The 21,766-nt window shown below is 44.5% G+C and overlaps 4 protein-coding genes across 5 annotated transcripts; all 4 read left to right on the top strand.

Moving 5' to 3' along the window:
• Window positions 1-231: 231 nt before the first annotated feature.
• On the top strand, window positions 232-1,235 carry LOC115769450 (probable serine hydrolase). The gene is made up of 2 exons (XM_030714263.1): window positions 232-246; window positions 318-1,235. Exons 1-2 carry the CDS (start codon window positions 232-234, stop codon window positions 1,233-1,235), a joined length of 933 nt encoding a protein of 310 aa, XP_030570123.1.
• Window positions 1,236-1,647: 412 nt separating this feature from the next.
• LOC115769742 (serine hydrolase-like protein) lies at window positions 1,648-3,310 on the top strand. Of its 2 annotated transcripts, XR_004018782.1 has the most exons (3): window positions 1,648-1,836; window positions 1,936-3,085; window positions 3,200-3,310. XR_004018782.1 is itself a non-coding variant. In XM_030714682.1 (2 exons), exons 1-2 carry the CDS (start codon window positions 1,813-1,815, stop codon window positions 2,932-2,934), a joined length of 1,023 nt encoding a protein of 340 aa, XP_030570542.1. In that variant the 5' UTR covers window positions 1,648-1,812; the 3' UTR covers window positions 2,935-3,310. The 2 variants fall into 2 exon arrangements, 1 of the variants encoding a protein (XP_030570542.1); XM_030714682.1 differs by having other exon boundaries at window positions 1,936-3,310.
• Window positions 3,311-3,749: 439 nt separating this feature from the next.
• On the top strand, window positions 3,750-4,847 carry LOC115769837 (serine hydrolase-like protein). The gene is made up of 2 exons (XM_030714811.1): window positions 3,750-3,773; window positions 3,840-4,847. Exons 1-2 carry the CDS (start codon window positions 3,750-3,752, stop codon window positions 4,845-4,847), a joined length of 1,032 nt encoding a protein of 343 aa, XP_030570671.1.
• A 3,964-nt stretch (window positions 4,848-8,811) lies between these two features.
• Window positions 8,812-19,156, top strand: LOC115769716 (SEC14 domain and spectrin repeat-containing protein 1-B). Its single transcript, XM_030714645.1, has 10 exons — window positions 8,812-8,877; window positions 10,781-11,009; window positions 11,566-11,761; window positions 11,835-11,948; window positions 12,010-12,175; window positions 13,310-14,044; window positions 15,231-15,595; window positions 15,720-16,198; window positions 17,472-17,760; window positions 17,828-19,156. The coding sequence occupies exons 2-10, from the start codon at window positions 10,843-10,845 to the stop codon at window positions 18,419-18,421; spliced, it is 3,105 nt and encodes a 1,034-aa protein (XP_030570505.1). The 5' UTR covers window positions 8,812-8,877; window positions 10,781-10,842; the 3' UTR covers window positions 18,422-19,156.
• Window positions 19,157-21,766: the final 2,610 nt, after the last annotated feature.

The following is a 21,766-nucleotide window of genomic DNA, read 5'->3' as shown; positions in this document are numbered from 1 at the left end:
GCACATAGTTTATGCGCAAGCATATGGTTACACACTCATATTTGAGCAAAGCTGAATCAAATCTTTTCACTACTGTCTCTAGTTCGGGCGCATAGATAACAAGTCCAGTCGAAAAGTTTTGGTCCATAGACGGAAGGGCTCAACGGATCGGTTGAGTACGCTGAAAAGTACGTGAGTCGTTCAGTTGCCGTGAAGCATTCAAACCGAAAGGGCAGCGGGGCAGCGACCACGATGAGCGACGTTGGGGTAAGTGATGCGGAAAATTCGATTCGAGAGTCACGTGCTAATCGGAGCGCATTCCCAAAACCTCTCGGCAGTTTATTGACTTTGACATCGGCGTGCCGTGGGGCCGACTTGCCTGCCGCTGGTACGGTAATCGTCAGGTGCGTCCGCTGCTCGCCATTCACGGCTGGATGGACAATATGGGTAGCTTTGCACGTCTTATACCATTGCTGCCCGGCCATCTGGGCGTGCTTTGCGTCGAACTGTCTGGCCATGGACGCTCCTCGCACTATCCGGCTGGCATGCAGTACTCCGTCATTGAATGGACGAGCATTATTCGTCGTGTGGTGTTGCATTTCAAGTGGAGACGCGTTTCGCTGATGGGTCACTCGTTCGGTGCCGTCGCCTGCAATTTGTACGCCTCCTTCTATGGCCGAGATAATGTTGATATGCTGATTGCGATTGATCTGCTCACCATACCCTACAAGAGCAGCAGCTTCTACATCAAGTACTTGGCCAACAGCGTGGAGCGCATGCTGCAGCCGACTCCAGCACCCAAGCTGTATACCGCAGAACAGCTGAAAGGGGTCCGCTGGGGACCAGCTCCCACGGTCAGCAAGGAGCACGCACAGCCACTGGTGGAACGTTGTACAAGGCCGTCACCAGATCAACCGGATAAGTTTTATATATCTCGGGACTTGCGGCTGGCTCACTACACGCTCTTCCCAGCTGGCGTGGGGCTCGTGAAGGAATTGAATCTGCGAATACATAACATTCCATATATGGTCATTAAGGCGAGCGAGTCTAACTTTATTAACGAAGGTTTCATACCAGCTCTGCAGATCTTACGCAAACAGAATCCTGCATTTGAGTATCATTTGGCCCAAGGCTCTCATCATATGCTAATCAGCGACCCGCAACAGCTGGCTGCATGGATTGTGCCATTTATAAACAGGCATCGACCAGCCACCAGATGGGAGCATCCAGGGCAACTAAATATTAGCAAACTATGAAGTGTTAAAAGCGAACAGATTCGCAGTGTATATCTTGAGACATGTGCACGACGTAGGGCCCACGTGGTTCTAAAAATAGATTTTATTTTCCGTGATTAGAATATGCTGAAAGAGATAAGAAGAATAAGTACAAGAACGTGCTATGATTGGGCTTTCAAAAACATAACAAACAAAAACAAACATGATAACAATACCAGTTCTTAATGTTCAATAGTTAAATTGTATTTATTAGCCCAACTTAAAGCTTTTTCCCACGATAACAAGCCAATCATGCCTTGCGATCGCCCGAGTGCGCAATGCTAAAAGATCACAGAGCTTAGAAAAGCTTTCGTCTTCTTTATCAAGCATACAACGCTCGTTTGCCTCAGTAGCCGGTGGGCACTTGGGCCTCAACGACGGAAATCGTCTCAATCGCCTTTTTACGCTGTGAAATTATTTAGAAAAATTGCATACAAAATTAACAGCTAATCATTCGACGATAACAAAATCTATAACAAGATAATATAGAAGAACCTTTGGAAGTCCGAAAAAAGCTGTCAAACATTTATAAACAGACGAACAAAGTTCAGAGAGCCACATGGGAACTATATCGCTGAGTGACGTGGGTGAACATAATTAAAATCTCTGCCGGCTTGAAGAGCAAATGCCATTGTTTATACACTGTTTAACATGAAACTATTTCTACTTTGACATCTGACAGTACGAGGATGTGCGCATCTGGGTGCCCTGGGGTCACGTTGCGGGTCGCTGGTATGGCAATCGATCGGAACGTCCCATTTTGGCCATTCACGGCTGGCTGGACAATCTGGGCACCTTTGATAGACTGATACCCTTGCTGCCCGACTATCTGGGCGTGTTGTGCATTGATCTGCCTGGGCATGGGTGCTCCGCATGGCTACCAGCGGGCATGCACTACAGCACGGCCGAGTTCATCCTCATCATAACACGTGTTATGAAGGAGTACAAGTGGTCAAAGGTCTCGTTGATGGGCCACTCGCTGGGCGGCGTCTTGTGCTACATTTACACTGCACTCGCACCACACACTGTCGACCTGGTCATCTCATTGGACATACTTCTAAGCCCTTTAGAGTCGCCTGAAGTTTTGGATTACTTGGCTTACTTTTTGGACAAGCGCCTGGTGGAGGCTGAGCGCATTGAAGAGGCTTCAATGCGAGAGCCACCTTCCTACACGCTGGCCCAGCTGCGCAGTGCCCTCAGCGAGGGCAGCAACGACTCGGTGCCGCCAGAACTTGCACAGCATTTGCTGCCCCGGAGCGTGGCCAGGTCCCAGATGTATCCGGAGAAGTATTACATTTCAAGGGATGGCCGCACCAAGTGCCACAATGTATTGCTGATCAATTCCGGCCTCGCAGCTGAAATGGCACGGCGCATCAAGAAAAATCCCTATCTCGTCATAAAGGGAACAGATTCCTCCTACATAAGCTCCAATGACGACGAGCTTATCAACATTTTAAGAAACCAAAACACCCACTTTGAATACCACGAAGTGCCCGGCACTCATCATGTGCATCTAGTGAGCCCCGTACTGTGTGCCCAGCATATAGTTCCCTTTCTGAGGCACCATCGACCGCCCACAGTCTCCAGTTGGTCGACAGCTGGCGAGGAGCAAAGGTTGAGCTCACGGGAGCATCGCCTAGCACAGGAGAATTTCTATGCAAGGCGTCTGAGTACTCTATAAGGGTACAAGGGGAGAAGCATATGCAATAAACTTGAACAATGTGATAAAGTTAACTAAAGCTAAAGCTACTGATTGGAACGTAGAGCGCAATATGAAGGCGTCTAAGCAGAATCAAATCCGAAAGTGAAGCTGCTTTTCGGTTAAGCTTTTGGTGAGATTAATGCCTGATAAGCAATTAACGCCCTGCATAACTGGCGCCTGCTTTATTTATTGAAAGTAACAGTGAATTAAAAGCTTTTGTTTTATTTTGATTTACTTTATACAGCTTTCGCTCCAGTACAAAAATGAAATTCGCCGAACTGGGCCAACCGCTGAGCGGAGCCTTGAGCTTACATCTTCAAGCTATAAAATATAAATTTATTTAAATAAGACTGCTTTGTAAAATTAAAACAAATTTGATAATGGAAAAGTGGAACAGATATCAAGTTGTGAGGGTCATATCTGTCTCTGATAAATATTTGTATGAGAACGAATGCGAGGGAACTTCTATCCTTGTTTACTTGACAAAAGCTCAATTAATCAAACCAATTCGAACTCCTGACAATCTGATCAATTCAATTTTCATTCACAAACAGCTAAAAAAGTTTTACGATAAAATTTCGTGGGGTACTGAAAGATACATTTTGGTTCAGTTGGCGGTCAGCACTTTTAGCTGAAAGCAGCAATTTTATTATTATTATTATTTATAAATACAGTCACTAAGTAATTAAAATCCAGTGCTTATCGCTAGGAATAATATAGATAATACGGAGGAACGTTTGACGGTTTGGTAATAAACTGTCAGTTTCAATTGAGTTAGTATCTATTGAACCATCATGGGAACTTTGTCCTTAAGCGACGTGAGTAAAAATATAAATAAAATATAGCCCAATGAGGTAATTTATGTTAATTTTGGCATCTGAAAGTACGAGGATGTGCGCATCTGGGCGCCCTGGGGTCACATTGCGGGTCGCTGGTATGGCAATCGATCGGAACGCCCCATTCTGGCCATTCACGGTTGGCTGGACAATCTGGGTACCTTTGATAGACTGCTCCCCTTGCTGCCCGACTACCTGGGCGTGTTGTGCATCGATCTGGTTGGACATGGTTGCTCCGCACGTCTGCCACGGGGCATGCACTACAGCGCAGACGATTGGGTTCTTGCCATTGCTAGGGTTATGAAGGAGTACAAGTGGCCAAAGGTGTCGTTGATGGGTCACTCCCTTGGGGGTGTGCTCAGCTTCATTTACACCTCGTTGCTACCTCATAAGGTGGATCTGGTCATCTCATTGGACATTCTTCTGCCCCCACTTGACTCTGCTGAAGGCTTGTCGATTATGGCCTACTTTATGGACAAGCATCTGGGGGAGGAGGAGCGCGCTGATGAGGTTTCAATGCACGAGCCACCATCCTATACGCTGAATCAGCTGCGCAGCGTCCTTAGCAAGGGCACCAACAACTCGGTGCCACCAGAGTTCGCTCAGCATTTGCTTCATCGCAGCGTTGAGAAGTCGGAGCTATATCCAAACAAGTTTTACTTTACCAGGGATGGCCGAATTAAGTTTTACACTCTCTATCCGTTGAATCCGGGCTTGGCAGCTGAAATGGCACGGCGCATTAAGGATATACCTTACCTCATCATTAAGGGTACCGAGTCTCCCTTTTTAAATTCTGAGTCCGCAGAGGCCATCTCAATATTAAAGAGTCAAAACCCGCATTTTGAATACCACGAAGTGCGCGGAGCGCATCACGTGCATCTAACCAGTCCCGAGCTGTGTGCCCAGTACATAGTTCCCTTTCTGAGGCACTATCGACCGCCTTCAGTGGCAAGCTGGTCGTTGGCTAGTGAAGATGCGTCCCTGAGCACACAAGAGCATCGCCTGGCGCAGGAGAGCTTCTTTGTCAGGAATCAGAAGAGACAGAACAAGCTGTAACAGGACACCAGGGAAAAGCTCAATTGAAAACAGCGCAAAGTGAGGATAATTCGGTTGGAAATGAAGTGAAGAAAAAAATAAGAAACAACATTTTATAACATGAAATACCTGTTTAAGATGGCTTGATGTGTCAATCTTGTTTCTGGGTTAAAAGAAAATCTAAAATATGTTTGCCTTTCACTGCTCGCCGGCACGTGTGCCTGCTGCGTGTCCTTGCTGCAACAATTCGAGGCAAGTGTAAGCTGCTTAAGACAGTTGAGCGCTTTAGAACAATTAGCCGTAGCACATAGAATGGCATCGCTTTGACTTGGCCATGCTGGCAAAGTTAAGCAACACTCAGGGAATGTTTGACAGCCGGCTTATAACTTAAGCCCACAGATATGAAATATCAAATTGTCAGAATGGCAATTTAGCTAGCTGGCAGCATATATATTGCACAATTAACCGCATAAGCTTACATACACATCGATAAATATGTACAAGCATAGGCACTTAAGTGAAACGAAAAGTAATCAATTGTTGGCAGAAGAGCATTTGAAAATCATTTCATTGTTGGCGTGACAACAAAGGGAGTTGCCTACTTTCGGGCGGTGGTGCCAAAAATTAATTTCTGGCAGCCGCACAAATTTCCGTTGCCTACTTTTAGGTGCCGCCTAGTAACGAGCGGAAACAACAGAGGCGCATACTTAATTTAATTTAAGCAGTTTCCCGCTGCTTCAATGCCCTTCAAAAACGCACGAAAAGGGGTATATTCAGGATAAAAGCAAAAGAAAACAACTCTTAATTATCATTTAAAAAGGCGTTTAAAACATAAGTACTTAAATTTATTTGTAACAGTTTCCCATTTCCATTCTGGAAATGCACAACCATATGCAACATATAAGAAAAATATAATATAAATAACATGAATAGGTATATCTAGTTACCGATTAAAGGATATCTACAAGTCGTGCAGCCACAAAGTTTTATATCTGCTGTCCTTGGAACATCCGGCGTGCGTGTGTGGCGAATGTCTGTTGTGAAACAGCTGCTGCCGCATTGCCTCAATTGTTTGAATTTCAAATATATATTTGCTTTTCCGAAGCATAATTTTCTTGTCATACATTTTGATTGCCAATATTAATATTTATGCTTAAAGTTTTCTGCAGTGCCACGTAATTGCGCGGAAAATTCAATCAATTAACGCAACAGCAAAATTTCTTGCATATTTTTGTACCTTGATTAAACAACAACATTTAAACACTATCGATTTTACAATTTACCATACACGCAAACACGTGCACACACACACATAGCTGCCACAACGCCGCAGGACGTCCTCGTGTGGGTGAGACTGAAGCCATAAAATCCTGGCATATGGCATATTGCATATGCCTAGATTTTTAAATTAGGGCCTACGCAAGCAAACTTGATAGCTTTTATGATGGAAAACGTTTTCGTCTCAATTTCGCCCAAAATTCATGTGGCATTCTTTTGGGCGCGTGTGTGCCAAATTAAGTTTACGAAGGGGAAAATGAAATTTGAGGCACACTTGGCCAACCGACTAATGAGAGGTAACGAATTAAATGCACAAGTTCCATAAAATGAAGATTGTCAGAAAAGATTTACCTTTAAAGGCAGCCTTAGGCTCAAATCAAGTTAAGAATTCAAACTGGAGTTAGGTAAACTTTGCAAATTAAATCATCCAGGAAACTATGGTGATTCTTTGGGTTTGAGTAAAGCTCAACTGCCAGAGGCAAAGGGCAGAACCTTAAAACTGCCTACGAAGAGAGGTTTCCCGAGAACTTATGTGTATGTATATGTGTATGAAATTCAGACTTTTCAACCTGGGAGAATATTGCACACTAAAGATTATTGAAACACATACACAAGCTTACACACGCACCGATGCCTGGCAGTGAAATGAAAAACCCTTAGGCCAAATGAATTATGCATGATGGGGCCATCACATTGAGAACATCAGCTTCAGCTGGCCGTTTAATAAACTGAAACTAAAACCAAAGCTGCTTAAAATTCTAGATGTGCAGCGCTCGCCGCTGCAATAAATCTGAAACTGCACTCAATTGCCGCAACGCATGCAATGCGAGGCGTCGCAGTCGCAGTCGACGTAGACGTTGACGTTGCTTGAAACGTGCGCGCAATTTTCGCAATTTTCTAATAGCCGCTAACGCATCGAGCAAAGTGGAGGGAGCAGTCGGCTTGCAGGGCTTATGTATTCATCAGTGTATGGGGTCTGTTATTAAAAAAAAAGGGAAATACGGAAAACAAGCCGAAAACATTTCACGTACGTTCTCTGTGTTGCATGGTGGGTTTTTGTTTTTTACTTGGCCGGAAGTGCTTTCGACGCCATTTTGCGGTCAGCTTTTATGGCCTCACTCGGCACTGCAATTGAGAATGCAGCCAGCTACAAACCATACACGAGATCCTTGAATGCCCTTTATCAGCTACGTGCCCATTCAACCCATCACGCGCTTAAACATCCATCCACCCATTACCTCCCCCCCCCCCCCAAAAAAAAAATAAGAAACGAAATGAATAAAAGAGGCGAAAAAACGCGCCTATGCTAGAAGATTGCCAATAAATTGTTGCTAAGCAGCGGGCCAGGGTAACGAGCAGCGGGCGTGGGCTTAGGCCACAGCTTTGACTGCGTCATGGTCTCGTCCTTGCTGCTGACACAGCAGCCATTTGCATTTTCTCACCATCCATCGACCCACATTCCGGCTGGCCATTAAGTCTGCTACAATTTACTTGTGATTGACATGTTTATAAGGGTCGCACAGCAGGACCTTAGCCAGCGCTCGTTTTCCGCTGTTGTCCCCTTTTCTCATTTGAAGGCGGGACAACATTGCTATTGGCCTTCAGAACAAGTGAAGCCTACAACTGGTTTTCACTGCCTTCGCACGTCCAATAAATCTTTGATATTTGCACTGTCCGAGCATACCAAATATCCTTTTGCATTTCAAGTGCTTTATAGAGACGGCAGCCAGATACGAATTCCTCGAATCCCATACGCACATACAATTAAAAGTTCCCACGTTTGCGGCAGCATGAATAAAACAGCAAGATAACGCAGAGTCAAACAACTAAATAACGACTGTTGAATACGCTAACTTTACAATAGTATATATTGGATTTTCTTCTGTAGACTTTGCGGGAGAATGGTTTCCTTGGTTTTCGCTTCCTTAAAGTCAGTTTTAAGTTTAAACTATGTTTCGTTTTAAATTTTCAAAGGTTTTACAAAGCAAACACATTTTTTTTATATAGCAATTGCCCCTTGTACTGAAAATATTGCAAGCCGTAAATATTTTCATATGCAAAATGCGGGCTAAATTTGAGCCGTACCCAAAATTGGTATCTATCAAATATGATTAGATAAATGCCATTGGGACCAAGGCTATTTTGTCTTTATTTTTATTACTATATATATTATAATGAATATTATAATTATTATTTTTATTTTTAAGTAGTTAGTTGACCGAAATGTTCTTTTAAATGCGCACAATAATAATATTTTATTTATTAATATAAAATAGAATAATATTAAATCTTTTGCTCTAAGCCAAGCTCTTCAATTCACAATCTTGTTCACCCAGTCAGGCTTTATAGTTAATATACCCATCAATACACACAACTGCAGCAGACAAAACGCATGTTTTGTTTTAATTTAGCAGACAGAAAAGAAACCACAACTGCAACTCACATGTGAACAGGTTTTATGCGCACTTTACGAGCATGAATAAAAAGCAAAAACAACAAAAAAAGGGCAAAACGTGGCTGATTATATTTGAGCCAACAGTCAGCAGCAAACAACGATTACCAATTGATATGCATGCAGCTGGAGAAAAAACAGCTGAGCCGACACGCAACGTTGGGGCAGCGGCTCGCAACTCAAACCAAGTTGCAAAGTGCGCAGCGCAGGCGCCAAGCAACCTACAAGATACAAAACGAACTTCAGTTGAGCGCGCGAACTGTTGGCCGACGCACGGCGACGAGTGGCTGCCGAGAGATCACGGACTACGTTCGGATACGGGTACGGATACGGGTGCGGGCACGGGTCGGCAACGCCGAACAAGTGCAGTTCTGAAAGTCAATAACTCGAACTGTGCCACAAAAAAAGTACTTAAACGAGATTTAATGTCAAATTGCAATTTAAGTGCCGCATCAAAAGTCCAAAAAATAATTAATTACAGCTAAATTGTAAAGAAGTCAAGAGCTCAAACAACATTTGTCAGCTGTTAAAACACATTTTTTTTTTGGTCGTAATGCTAATGTATTTTGGGTTTTGGGCTCTGGGCTTTGGGCTTTGGGTTTCGCAGCTGCCAGCTGAACTTTTCAATTAATTTAACAGCTCGAACAGAGACGTCGCTTGGTTTGGCTTGGTCCGCATAGATCTTATCGCCATATCATAAAGAGAAGAGTTCTCAAGAAAGTTGACCACAAAACGGTTTCTCGTTTGTTTTTCATTTAATTTTATTTAATTTTTGTTGTTGTTCTTTGTCTACTTTAGTAGCATTTTTAACGTGCCGCAAGGCCTAAAGCCGCCTGCTGAGGTGTGCCCCAAACAAAAGCGGGCCATTTAATGCCCCGCGGCTGTCTACCGCGCTCTCTAAATTACTTATTTATTTTTGAAGTTTTTTCATGTATACGAATTTTTGCCGCGTTGCTACTTTTTGCCACTGTAAATTATTCAATTTGAATCTGACATTTGAAACTCGAAATTCATGTTGGAAGTTTATGTCGAAGTTGTTGCTGCTGCAATTTTAGTTGTTGTTGTTGCCGTTAATTGTAATTCGATGCGGAAAAGGCAGCGGGCCATAACCGCTAGTCAGCGGCTCAAAAGTCTTGACAATTTTTATTACTGGCAACAGGTTGCCAAGTGGTGCAAATTGCTGCGGCCACATTGAAAATTCTTGGCCATAAACGGAGCAAGTTTTAGACTTACTTTACGCATAACTGTAAGATAGACAACAAACTTGCCAGCAGAAACAGGATTTCTGCGCAAGTGAAAGATATGCAGCGTACGTGTACGTGTTTGTGTGTGTGTATGTGTGTGTGTAAGTGCAGCCACGCCTCTTATCACTCAGTGAACAACAAATTAAGCCAAAACTGCAGCTGCCGTTGGCCTGGCATAGAAAAAGTTTAGCAGCCTCCCCGTTGACTTCAATTTGTGTCAAGTAATTTTCGAAAAGCCAAAAAAAAAAAAAAACAAATGCCAATAAGCTAGATGAAAGTGCTCGCACTGAAAATACCCTGTACATTGATTAAAATACCCTGTACATAGATAAAAATACCCTGAACATCAATTTTATGCAAGAGATTGAGCAAAATTAGTTGCTAAGTGAATAAAATAAGCTTAATCTTTGTAAGGCCTTTGTGCATGTTTATGTAAAACTCTTCTCTCGAAATTCGAAGTTTCATTTCTCTGCTATACGCTGCCGCAGCGCATTTAAAAAGTACAGGGTATAAGCAAACTATGCACAAAATTGGTATTTTCCATTAGCAACAAAAAAAAAGGAAAAAATAAATAACTAGCAGGCAAAACTGGCAGCCAGGCAGCCAAGCTCTTAAACTAACATGAAAATAGTGAAAATCATGTGTGTGTCTTGTGCAGTTCCAGTCTTTCAGACTTCGGTCTTCAGTCTGCGACTTGTCAAACGTGTTCTGCAGCGGCATTGGAAATGCATTGTGCAGCAGCAGCAGCAACAGCAGCAGCAGCGGCGGCAGCGGCAGCAACAGTTGCTGCAACAAAACAACAGCACTAACTGTGACTCGTATTAATTTTCAACAACAACAAAAGGCCGACCCAATGGAAAAAAAACAAATAGTCATATGTACAAGTTTTTGCCCCTTACACACTTTTAACATAACTGCTTTGTTACTTTTTTTTTATTTATTTTATTATTATTATTATTTGGAACCCGGCCCGTTAATAGAAATGACGCATCTCAAAGTTGAAAGCCCTGACAATTAAAAAAGAGTTCTTTACGGTTAACTCATGGAGGAGGACGTCTTGAATGCGCTGCAGATGCGCAGCGCCTATCTATCCGGCGGCTACGATCGGGACAAGCGAATCATATTCATTGTGAATGCATTCAATGATCAACAATTGTGGAATCGACGTTGCCTGCAACTGACGCTCGACTATCTCAAGCGTTCGCTCAGGTGAGTCTCGAAGAGCAGGTGGGAAAGAGCTGTTAAGAAGAACTAGAAACAGACCGCTAATCGAGCTAATTAGCATAAGCAAAATATGCAAATAACCCGCAGATGATTTAGGACTTATATTTGATTCTTTTCATTAGACGCTGGGCTAGGCCTCGAAAAAACGTCGCTCTGATATGCTAATACTATTATATGAACTTTTTAGTTTTTAAAGACAGCTTTTGAATTCGTGCCGCAGGCTGAGTTGAACGATGGAAGGGTTTTAGCTGTGGAAATGTCATAGATAGATCACCCTACTATATCTTAATTTGCATCTAAGCTCAAGACTTATGGACTCTTGTCATTTCTTTCTCTAATAGTTTTAGGCACGCAATTTTTGTTGTTTAGCTTATGAGCCACAATAAAAATAAGAAATCAAATAATTTACGACCAAGCATATTTATGTGATCAATCAACTGGCCCAGACACAATTCCAGTCCTCTACTCAACTAGCTAATCAGCAGCTAAACGAGATTTGTATGAAGCGTTTCTAACCTCTTTCTCGCTCCTCTTGCCGCAGTGCATCGTTATTGCAAAATGGAGTGAGTATCATTGTCAACGCCCAGGAGAGCAGCTCGCGCATATCCAGGCAGCACGTGCGGCAAATTTATGCGCTCTTTGGCGGCGACATCAGCGTCGATGTGTATCTAGTCAGAGCGGAAGGCTTCTGGGAGAAGCACGTGGAGCCATGCGCCAAGTCGCAGACCAAAGGCGAGGTAAGCCAAACAAAATGCACATGTAAATGCAGCCAGCAGCAGTTAATCCATGTCTGTGTTCCCATTCCTCTAGCCCCTGGTGTTGTCGAAGGCGCGCCTGGCCAAGTTCATAGAGCCACACAATCTGCCCGAGGAGCTGGGCGGCACGCTGCAATTCAATTATGATCTGTGGCTGCAGCAGCGCAAGGTAAGCGCCAGAACAATTTCATTTCAATGACAACTAGACAATACCCTTTTATATATTGCAGTCCATTGACGAGTTCAGCAAAACCCACGCACAAACTTTGGGCGGCATGGAGCAGCTGCTGACGCTGCTCAAGTCGCTGCGGCCAGCGGAAGCGGATGTCGAGCTGAAGAAGTGCGCCAGGTTGCATACACACGTGCAACGCAGTATTGAGACGGCGATTGAAATGGGTAAGCGGACAGTTTTAAGCTGCGGCAAGTTCGTTGTCTGAGTCTTTCGTTTTGTGTGGTGCGTGGTGCGCGAAACAATTTACATAATTTCAATGCCCTACGCCGCCGACGACAATCGAAACGAGTTGGCAGACGGCAAATGTGACAAGTAATCCCCAACAATAACAACAACGAGTACGACCAGAAAAAAAACATGGGCCTTGTGCGTGTTTCAATTAGAAATGAAAAATGTTTGGCAAACTCGTTTTTTGCGTTGTGGGTTGACTTTTTATTACACTGAATAACATTGAAATTAGTTATGTGATCTTGAAAAAGTGTGCGATATAATATATTTTATGTTAAATGTGAGCCGCAGAATCTTGTTGAATCATTTTTATGCATTGCTCAAGATGAAAAAACTGTTTCTTTTAAATCTGAATGTAAGCATTGAGAATTGGGATTCTGTAAACTTTAGAAATGCCATGATTATATATTTTTAAATGATTCAATTTAATCAGTCTTAAGTTCCCATTGCTGAAAGTTTTTACCTTCCTTAATATCTGAGAACTCCGAAAATCTAGATAAATTGCGTTGAATATTTTTCTATTGTTTTCGTTAATTTTAAGCCCATTTTGTTTCTCACTTTTTTATGCCTTTTGTAATATCTACAAAAATATGTAAAAAATGAAAAATTATCATAAAATAAGCCCTGTTTAGTTCTCTTCACTAAAGATCAGACACTTCTGATACGCTCTATTTCACACCTGGCTGAACCCTAAAATGAAGCGTTTATGAGTTCTGTGAGCTTTGTTGCGCTGTGTCTTTTAAGCGTGTTCAACAAATAGAAAATACCACAAAAACCGCACACTTGAAGCGCATGTTGTTGTCTGTTTGTCTGTGGCGCGTGTGGGTGACTTTATTTACATCGTGACCCTTCACTTAGCCAGTTATATATATAACTTTTTTTATATCTGCGTTGATGCGCAACGAAACTGGCACAAGATGGAGCGCAGCTTTTCACTTTTTACATAAGGCATAGGCAAATAGAAACGCAGTCGAAATGTTGTGTTAACTAAGCAAACGCAGGGCTAATAAACAGATTGGAATTGAAATTAAACCCTTTTCCTCATTTCTCTTTTGCTGCGCAACATGCAGGTAATGCGATCTTGGCGCGCTTTAACGAGGTTTACGAGACGCAAACGACAACGCCACATGCCGCACCTGTTGCCACATCGGCAACAGCAACAACGACGGCAACAACAACAACAACAGCCAACGCCCTGTGCCCTGCTAAGCCGCTGCTGCCGCCCGATCTTGGCTGCGAGCGTGCCCGCATCGAGCTGCGCCTCAATGAGATCGAGAAGAAGCAGACGGCCATACGCACCGCTTGGCTGGAGCTGTTGCGCGCGCTGCGTGAGGCACGCGAGCTCTGCACACTGGCCGAGGGTGTGGCCTTTGTCACCAACTGGATTCTCAACCAGGCTGAACAGCTGCTCAGCCGTCAGCGCAGCGTTGGCAGCGATGTGCGAGCCTCCGAAACCCTGCGTGCGGCACACGATCAACTGGAGCTGGAATGCCGCGACACCTACGGCTGCTACGCGGAGCTGCTCTACAAGATCGAACAGTTCGCTAAGGAGCGCCCCATTGCCACATGCCAGGACTTGCTCTCCCAGCGTGACTTTATGCAGTTCGTGTGCCGTTCGTTTGCCGAGCGCCTGGAACGCCGGCGCAAGGTGCTCATGACGGCGCTGCGCTTCCATCGCCTGCTTGAGCAGTTCGAGGAGCAGCTGCTGATAGCTAACCAAGCAGCCGATGCGGAGCCCAGCGAATTGGACTGGCAACAGGCCGAAGCAATGCTTTCGCAGCTAAAGACCAGCCAACAGCTGTTGGGTAAGTCTTGGGTCTACAGAAAGATCCATGGAACTTACTCCCCAGTCAGCTAGCCGCGTGCCTCAGCTGCACTCGTAACAATTTAATGGCCATAGATCTCAAGTGAAAGTCTGGTTGTGGCGACCGATGTAAATAAGTGTCTGCTACTGATATTCAGACAGACAGATTAAATACATGTACTTAAGCTAGCCGAATAGCAACTGATCGGACAATTATTTACAACATAACAAGAAAGTAGGAATTTCAGCAGCACGCTCAAGCTTTAATAACTCTATAGTTATACAGCTATATTATAGTGGCGCTTCGTATGGAAAGACGGAACTATGCCAATTCATATGATAAGAGCCTTTAAGCTACGAGACTAGTTAGCCTGGCTTTGTTGATTCGGCTGTTGACACTGATCCATGAATCAATTATATATATATTCTATGCGTTACACGCCCTCCTAAAATTGGCGATTCTTACAGTTTAGTTTCATAGAGAAATTTAAATAATTTAATTTTTTAAATTGATCGTTTATTGCTGGCCAGAATTATTCAGTCTCTTTTGAATCTTACCAGGGTACAGATTATTAAAAGTTATATACATATGCTTGCTTAAAATAATGTATCCATACAATAGATTGTAACTTATACAGAATTTTAAATTGAGGCTATGCCCTTACACAAATTTTTTAACAATCTTGGTTACCTAAACAGTTCATTATTTTGATAAGCTGCAGTTTAGTTACGAGATTTCTATGTACATATGCATACCAATCGCATAGCCTAGATAGATAACGTGCTAGATAACATTTGAAACATATTTCAATACATTCTAGGAGTATATTACAAGCTATGTGTAGTTTTGTCATCTTAACTGACGTATAGAATAAATAATCAGTATATAAATTCTGAGGGTAATTCCTTAACACAATTGAAAGCTCGATTATAACAGGTCCTTAACGTTTGCTTGATTTGGCTTAAGTTCTTAACTCTCTGTAACAAGCTGCTCGTTTCACTTATCAGTTCAAGTATTTAAGGGTATTAAGTTTTCTACCATAACCAGCTTTTCCCTTTTCACTTTACTTACCAATCTTATCAAAAAACTGAACCCTACCCAGGCCAAATCAGATTCAGGTGTTTTTTGTTGTTGTTCCCACAACAATCAGTTGCAACTGGCTCAAACCTTTGCTCACGTTTTATAGGCAACATCGAACGCGAACTTGTGCGCGAGGGCGAGAAGCTGAGCGACATGTTGGCCATGCCGGTGAAAGATGCTTTGGGCCGTGACCTCCAGCTGGACTATAGCAACGACATTGCCCAGCTGCGTCGACAGATTGACGCGAGCCGCGAGCGCCGGCAGCTGTGCGGACAGCGACTGGCGCTGCAGCGGCTCACCTTGGAGCAGGTGACCCACATTCACGGCTACGAGCAGGAGGTGCGCCGTGCACTCCAGTGGCTGAACGAGCTGTATGCGGTGCTGTTGCGCTGTCACTCCCATGTTGGCTGCAACATACACGAGATCCAGCTGCAGAAGGACGAGTTGCAGGGGTTTGAGGAAACCGGACGGGTGAGTTTTTAGCCAAGACAGAGACACAGACTGAGAGAGAGTGTTGGCACGAGAGAGATCTGCATTTTGTATTCAGCCAGTTTGGGTGCACTTTTCAACACCACTTTTCTCCCTTCCTTCGCAGAGCATTTTCAACTATGGCTGTCAGCTGCTGGAGGCCGCGCAGACGCTGCGTCTCTGCTGCAAGCTGGAGCAAACGGAGCCGGAGCAATTTATGCTGCGACTGCAGCGCACCTGGCACAGTCTGCAGTCCATTGCCCAGGAGCAGATGACCCGGCTGCGTGTCTCCGCCGTCTTCCATCGCAGCGTGGAGGCCTACTACAGGCAGCTGCGCGACCTGCGACCGCTGCTCACCCACGAGCTGGCCGCACAGCTGCAGCAGCAGCGCCAGCAGCACAATCGCAGCAGCAGCGGCATCAGCAGCGATGCGGAAGCCTCGCCAGAGCTCTCCCCAGCTGGTGGCGGAGTTGGGGCACGTCTGCAGCGTCATCTGCTGGCCCGGGAGCAGCTGCTGGTTGAGGTGGGTCGCATGGTGCGGCTGGGTCGGCTGCTCAAGAAGCGTCTGAAAGAGCCGTTTGTGCTGGACGCGCTCACGGGCAAGAGGTGAGTGCGAATTCTTACCAATTTCCAGTTGAGGTGGCAGCGTGTGTGCGCACGGAGACAACCCGAGAAAAGCACTCAAAATCCACTCAAATTTTTGACTAGGTTTTCCTAGATAAAACCAAAATAAAAGCTGACAAAACTAAAAGAAATGACCGCACAGCGAGCACTCGAAATATGCCGCCAACAATTCAGAATTTTCGGGCTAAGACAGTCTATTTCGGTGCGTGATCCAGCACGGAGCGTCTGATGCTCGACGGGAAGCGTAGTCGTCGGAACTGAATACATAAATACACGGCATTAATACATATAGTATATATAGTGCGGCAACTTGTCAAGCTGTCAAGTGAATGGAAACGGGCGGCAATCTTTATGCTGAGTATATAGATACCGATATAACCCGACTGGAAAAAGAAAACGTGTGCTAACAAGTGGGTCAGAGTGGAACTCTGATTTTAGTGTATTATTTATATAGCAGTGTCCGCATAATTGTTGTCCCTCTCTCGCTGCATCCTTTTTGCGCTGTGTGAGTAATCCTGAATAATTGAGTACTTCCCGCAATTGACATTTGTCTGACTGGCCCGGAGCCAAACGCGTGTTCAGCTGTTGCGTCAAACTACTTAATTGTGGGAGGCGCGAGGAGAAGAAACGTGACGATCTAAAGCAGCAAAATGTTTGCCCGATTTCGTAATTTGTTTGGCAAATCAAAAGCCGATGAAGTGCCCATCATTGTCGTAGACGAGGCTCCCATTGAGGAGACGCTGCCTGCGAGCGAACAAAATAATGCGCCGCTGGCCAGCGAGGAGGAGGATTTGATCAATGGGCATGAGGAGACGCTAAGCGCCTCCACGCAAGAGCTGTCCCAGCTGCTGGATGCCATTAACCAGAGCAGCGAACTGCCAGATTTGAGCAGCGATGATACGGAACAAGAGGAGGCGAATATGGAGGACAAAGATGAAGAGGACGATGATGAGACGGCGAGCACTTCCAGTTCAAAAACCAAAATAGCCAAGGCTTCCATTGAATGTGACATTATACTAGAGCCTGCCGAAGAGGAAGCAGAAATAGAAGAAGTAGAAAGAGACGAAGCGCCACGCTTGCAAAGCCTGGACAAGATTAAGGCGCTCATACGCAACGACAGCGAAACATATCCGCAAAGCGACTATACGGACACCGAAGATGCCACGCCCTCGCACACACGCAGCGCCTCACTGGATTCGACAGCAGATGCCACGCAGCAACAGACTAAAAGCAATTTATTTTCATGTGATTACAGCGTTGTGCCGGATGAGCTGCCGCTGGACTGCAGTCCGAGCCCACTGCACGACAGCGGACGCAACAGCAGCGCCGGCAGCGAGTCCATCCATGCGGAATCTGCCGCCACGTTAACTGTGACGCCAACGGGCAGCAATGAGCTGGCCTGCGCCGCCATTTCGCACAAGCTGAGCGCTATCGCCGAGGTGGCTGAATCCCTGGATGCGGTCATACGAGACTGCAGCGATGGGGAGCTGGATCTGTCCAGTGCGACGCACAAAAAGCTCGGCAGCAGTGGCATGGGCAACGAGGTAGGTCACGGCCGACTGCTTTTGCTTGCGGTTGGGTCTTTCATTTGGTCTCATTTGATTCATGCAGGACTGGCAATCGCGTTCAACGGAAGATGAATCCTTTGCCACGGCCTCCGAGGGCAATTTTACGCCCAATTCGCATTCATCCTCCTTTCAAACGGCCTCGGGTCGCACCAGCTCGTACATTGGCTCTGCCAAGAACTCCTTTGACGAGGCGGACGATTCCACGCTGAGCAACTTTGAAATACCCGAGCTGCCCCAGTCGCCAGTGAACATGTCCTTTGAGAGCTCCGAGCTAAGCTACTTCTCCGCGCGCCATCCACAAAAATGCGATGATCAGGACAGCGTGGTGGGCGTGGCAGAGCTGCATAGCCAAAGTGTGACGCCCACGCCCGAAGAGGAACAACAACAGCAACAGCAGCAACAGCCCATCGAATCGGACAGTGAATTAGAGGACTACGGCCTGGACGCAGCTCACGTCAGTACAGAGTTGATGCCCAGCGTCTCCACGGCCGTCACGCCGGAGGTGAGTGCCCAGGCAACAACAGCTGCTGCATGCTCTGCTGGCACCGACAGCGCCGCGCAGACGTCGCCGGCGACGTGGCACCGCAGCAAATACTATGAGAATATAACGAAACAAACGATCAAGGGTTTTCTCTAAGAGATTTGCCCTCGCCCCGATATCCAATATATAACCCGCCTAATTAAGACGCGCCATTTGCTTTGCTGCTTTGTTCTTGTTTGTTGTTGTTTTATTTTTCTCAACGTTTTTCTTGCCAAAATGAATTTGCTGGCAGTTTTGTTTGATTTTATTTCTAATTTATTTATGTTTTCTATTTTAGCTATTTTAGCCCATGAGCTAAACAAATTCTTTCAGCATTTGTTTTGTTTTCCTTTAATTATTATTATCTTTTAAGAGCAGCGCATGTTTTAGTATTTATTTAAATTATTAATGTAGTTTAATTAATTAGTCTGTTTTGCTTGCGATAATTAGAGAATTCCAATATAATTTAAACACCAATTTGCAATTAATTTCTTTTTTTTGAGCAGGCACAATTTGAGTCGGCAAAAATATTCATATTTGCTTAATATTTCTAATTTTTAAATCGCAAATAAGTCACAAAAAGCTAAATTTATAAATAATTTATACAATATAGTCGACATATGTATTTACATGTAATTATTTATTGTCTGCTCGAAAGCGTTGCATAATTTTAGGCTGCAGCTGGAAAAGCTGGCGTTTAACCCCTGTGCAGTCGCGAGGTTAATTTGCCACCCAAAACAAATGCCTAATTTTAATTCGACCTGGGTGGCTCATAAATGTGAACAAACGCTTTTAAGTGATTTTAATTATATAATATGTGCGCTGTCAGACGGGTGTTGACACACACACACACACACACACATACACACATACACACATACACACAGACACAAGCTCCAGCCACTCAAATGTCACATTAATCTCAATAAAAAGCGTTATAAATAAAATATGTGCGAGGGCAGCTCTCAGCGCACTGTGCACATGTGTGCATGAGAGTTTTAGATGAAAGTTCTTACAAGCTGTAGCAAAACTCTTTCCCTCCCCCTCGCCGGTCATCTATAAGCAAGCGCCATGTAGCAATCAAATCAAATTGCCGCCAGTTTTTTTTTTGCTTGCTGCTCGTGACGGCTGCAAAAAGCTGGCCAAGACACAAAAGCGGCGCTGAAAATATAATTCAATAAATTTGGTGCCGTTGATAGGCTGCAAAATAATAACAGAATACGTTGATTGGAAGCCAGTCGTTGCCACAGCGGCACGAACTGAGCCAACCCCCGACCGCTGCCCCCGTCGCACTCACCCTAAACTCTCCCGGTCAGCACTCGAGCATCGCCTGCCACACGCATTTTGGACGCTCAACTAGCGTTAAGCTATGATGGGGGCTGGGCGGGGAGGCAGCTGTGAATGCGGGCGGCCGCCTGTTGCATTCTATTAAGACACGATGCAGTCAGGTTGTTGCGGCAGTTGTTGCCCCTTCGTTGTGTCTGTTATTAAAGTACAAGTTATACTTGAGCACATTGTTGCAGTTGTAGTTGTTGTTTTGGTGTGGTTGTTGTTGCCGGCGCAGGGCATTAAAATTGAAATCATGAATTAACGACGCAACGAATGCCAAGAGCACTTGTTTATTTATGTCGTTACCGCCTCCCACTCCCACCGCCCCGCTCTCGATCTCGCACAGCCCAGCTCAGCCGGCTACCCAAACTGAGCTCAACAGAGAGCATCGAGAGCGCCATCCATGCCTGCAAAAGCTGAGCGAATCGGTTAGGTGCCGGGTGCCACCAGGTTGGCTCACTCGCGCTCCGATCTCAGCAGCAGCAAGCCGAGCGATCTGGCAGCTGCCTTCGTCTGGTTCAGTTCCTCAGTCTTGTTCGAAGTTCGCGTCGTTCGGTTGTTGGGCACGCGGCGCGCGCGTTTCTTTCCAATATTTTGCTCATCGCTCCGGATTTTTGTATTTGAAAATAAAAATGTGCGAATATAGTTTTTCGAAGAATGCAAATTTGGCATAGAAATGTAAATGTGAATTTGTGACGCTAGCGAAAGGCACAATAAATTAGCAGCTAATGACATTGAATGCTACATAAATTATAATTAATAAAAACAACAAAATAAACACACAAACATATATTATGATTTTGAGGCACAAATCGTGTTCTAATTTTGTTATTGTTGCTGCCCGTCGACGGGCCTCGCAGACGAAATGACAAGCAAATTGCAAAAAGACATGAAAAATAAATATCATTTCGTTGACTAGTTTGGGGCTGTCAGTTAAAATTGACAATTGTCGGGGTGGCTAGCGACATGCAGGCAGCCAGCCAAATTGTGGCTGCCACGCCCCATTTCCAGGCATGTGCTGTGTTCATTTTTATAGTGCCTGTTTATTTTTAGACACGGGCCAGAAAAGTACAATTAAAATCATTTACATTGCCTCATATGAAAATCGCCTCTAATGTTTTGGCTATAAAAATTCAAAAAAAAAAAAACTAGAAAAATACAAATTACCTAATGCCACAGCCGGGCGCACACACATAAACTAATGGGCGGAAAGGGGTTTGCAGGGCGTCTGCTCACATTGCGTATGCGTAATAATTCAAAAATAAATGAAAGCTGCCATAATTTCTGGCAGCCAAAAAGCAGTTGCAATCGATTGAACAGACGAGAGCATAGAACAGCCAAAAGGTTAACATTTTCAGACATTGCAACAATTTGGCACATGTGTGTGCGCGAGAGTATCTCAGTATCTTGAAGATACAAGAACAACGAGTCAACGAACAATGATTAGCCTGACGCACATCCGCCAAATGTGGGCTATTCAAACAAACGCAGCACCCAAGAATTACTCAATATACGCGTAGTTTTTTGCTTTAGTTTGATTTAAATTCAAAAATAGCGCAAATTGAGCATTGTCATAGAGCTGAGCGAAGATCGGCGCAGCGCACGCATCAAACGCAAAAAGTTTCTCAGGCGCATATGCGAAATACAGCAACAAATGCACACACATTAGTATAGGTAGCTAAATGTATATACATATATATATAGACATTGTTGTGCTTAGCGTACAATAATAAACAGGCAGCGCGAGGCATGAAGTCATAGTCGATTTATTTGCCATAGTTCTTCGTGCTGATTTTTTTTCCTACTCGCTCAGAGCGTATTCCGTGTGATGCGGCCGTCAGACGATCGCCAGCATTGATAGCGTGCGCGACAAACGAAAATCAGGGAAAATCGAGGAAAATCGCGAAAAACGAACAACGAACTCAGCCAAACAAACAAACATAACCAAATAACTTAGGTTAAGCATAAACATCTAACACGTCGACTGCATTATTTTTCTACTAGAGCCAAAGTAAAAACAACACCACAAACAACTTAGCGAAAGACGCGCGCGCGAAAAAGAAACGAAATTGTGTAAAATAAAATACAAAACAAAAGAAAACTAAACGGGAAAGATTAAAAACGCCCACGCAA

The sequence above is a fragment of the Drosophila novamexicana genome, unplaced genomic scaffold, assembly GCF_003285875.2.
Source record: "Drosophila novamexicana strain 15010-1031.04,08,12 unplaced genomic scaffold, DnovRS2.1 tig00004554-arrow-pilon, whole genome shotgun sequence".
In the NCBI taxonomy this organism is placed as follows: Eukaryota; Metazoa; Arthropoda; class Insecta; order Diptera; family Drosophilidae; genus Drosophila; species Drosophila novamexicana.
Note: the sequence above shows the minus strand (reverse complement) of the source record. Positions and strands in the feature narration are given on the sequence as shown.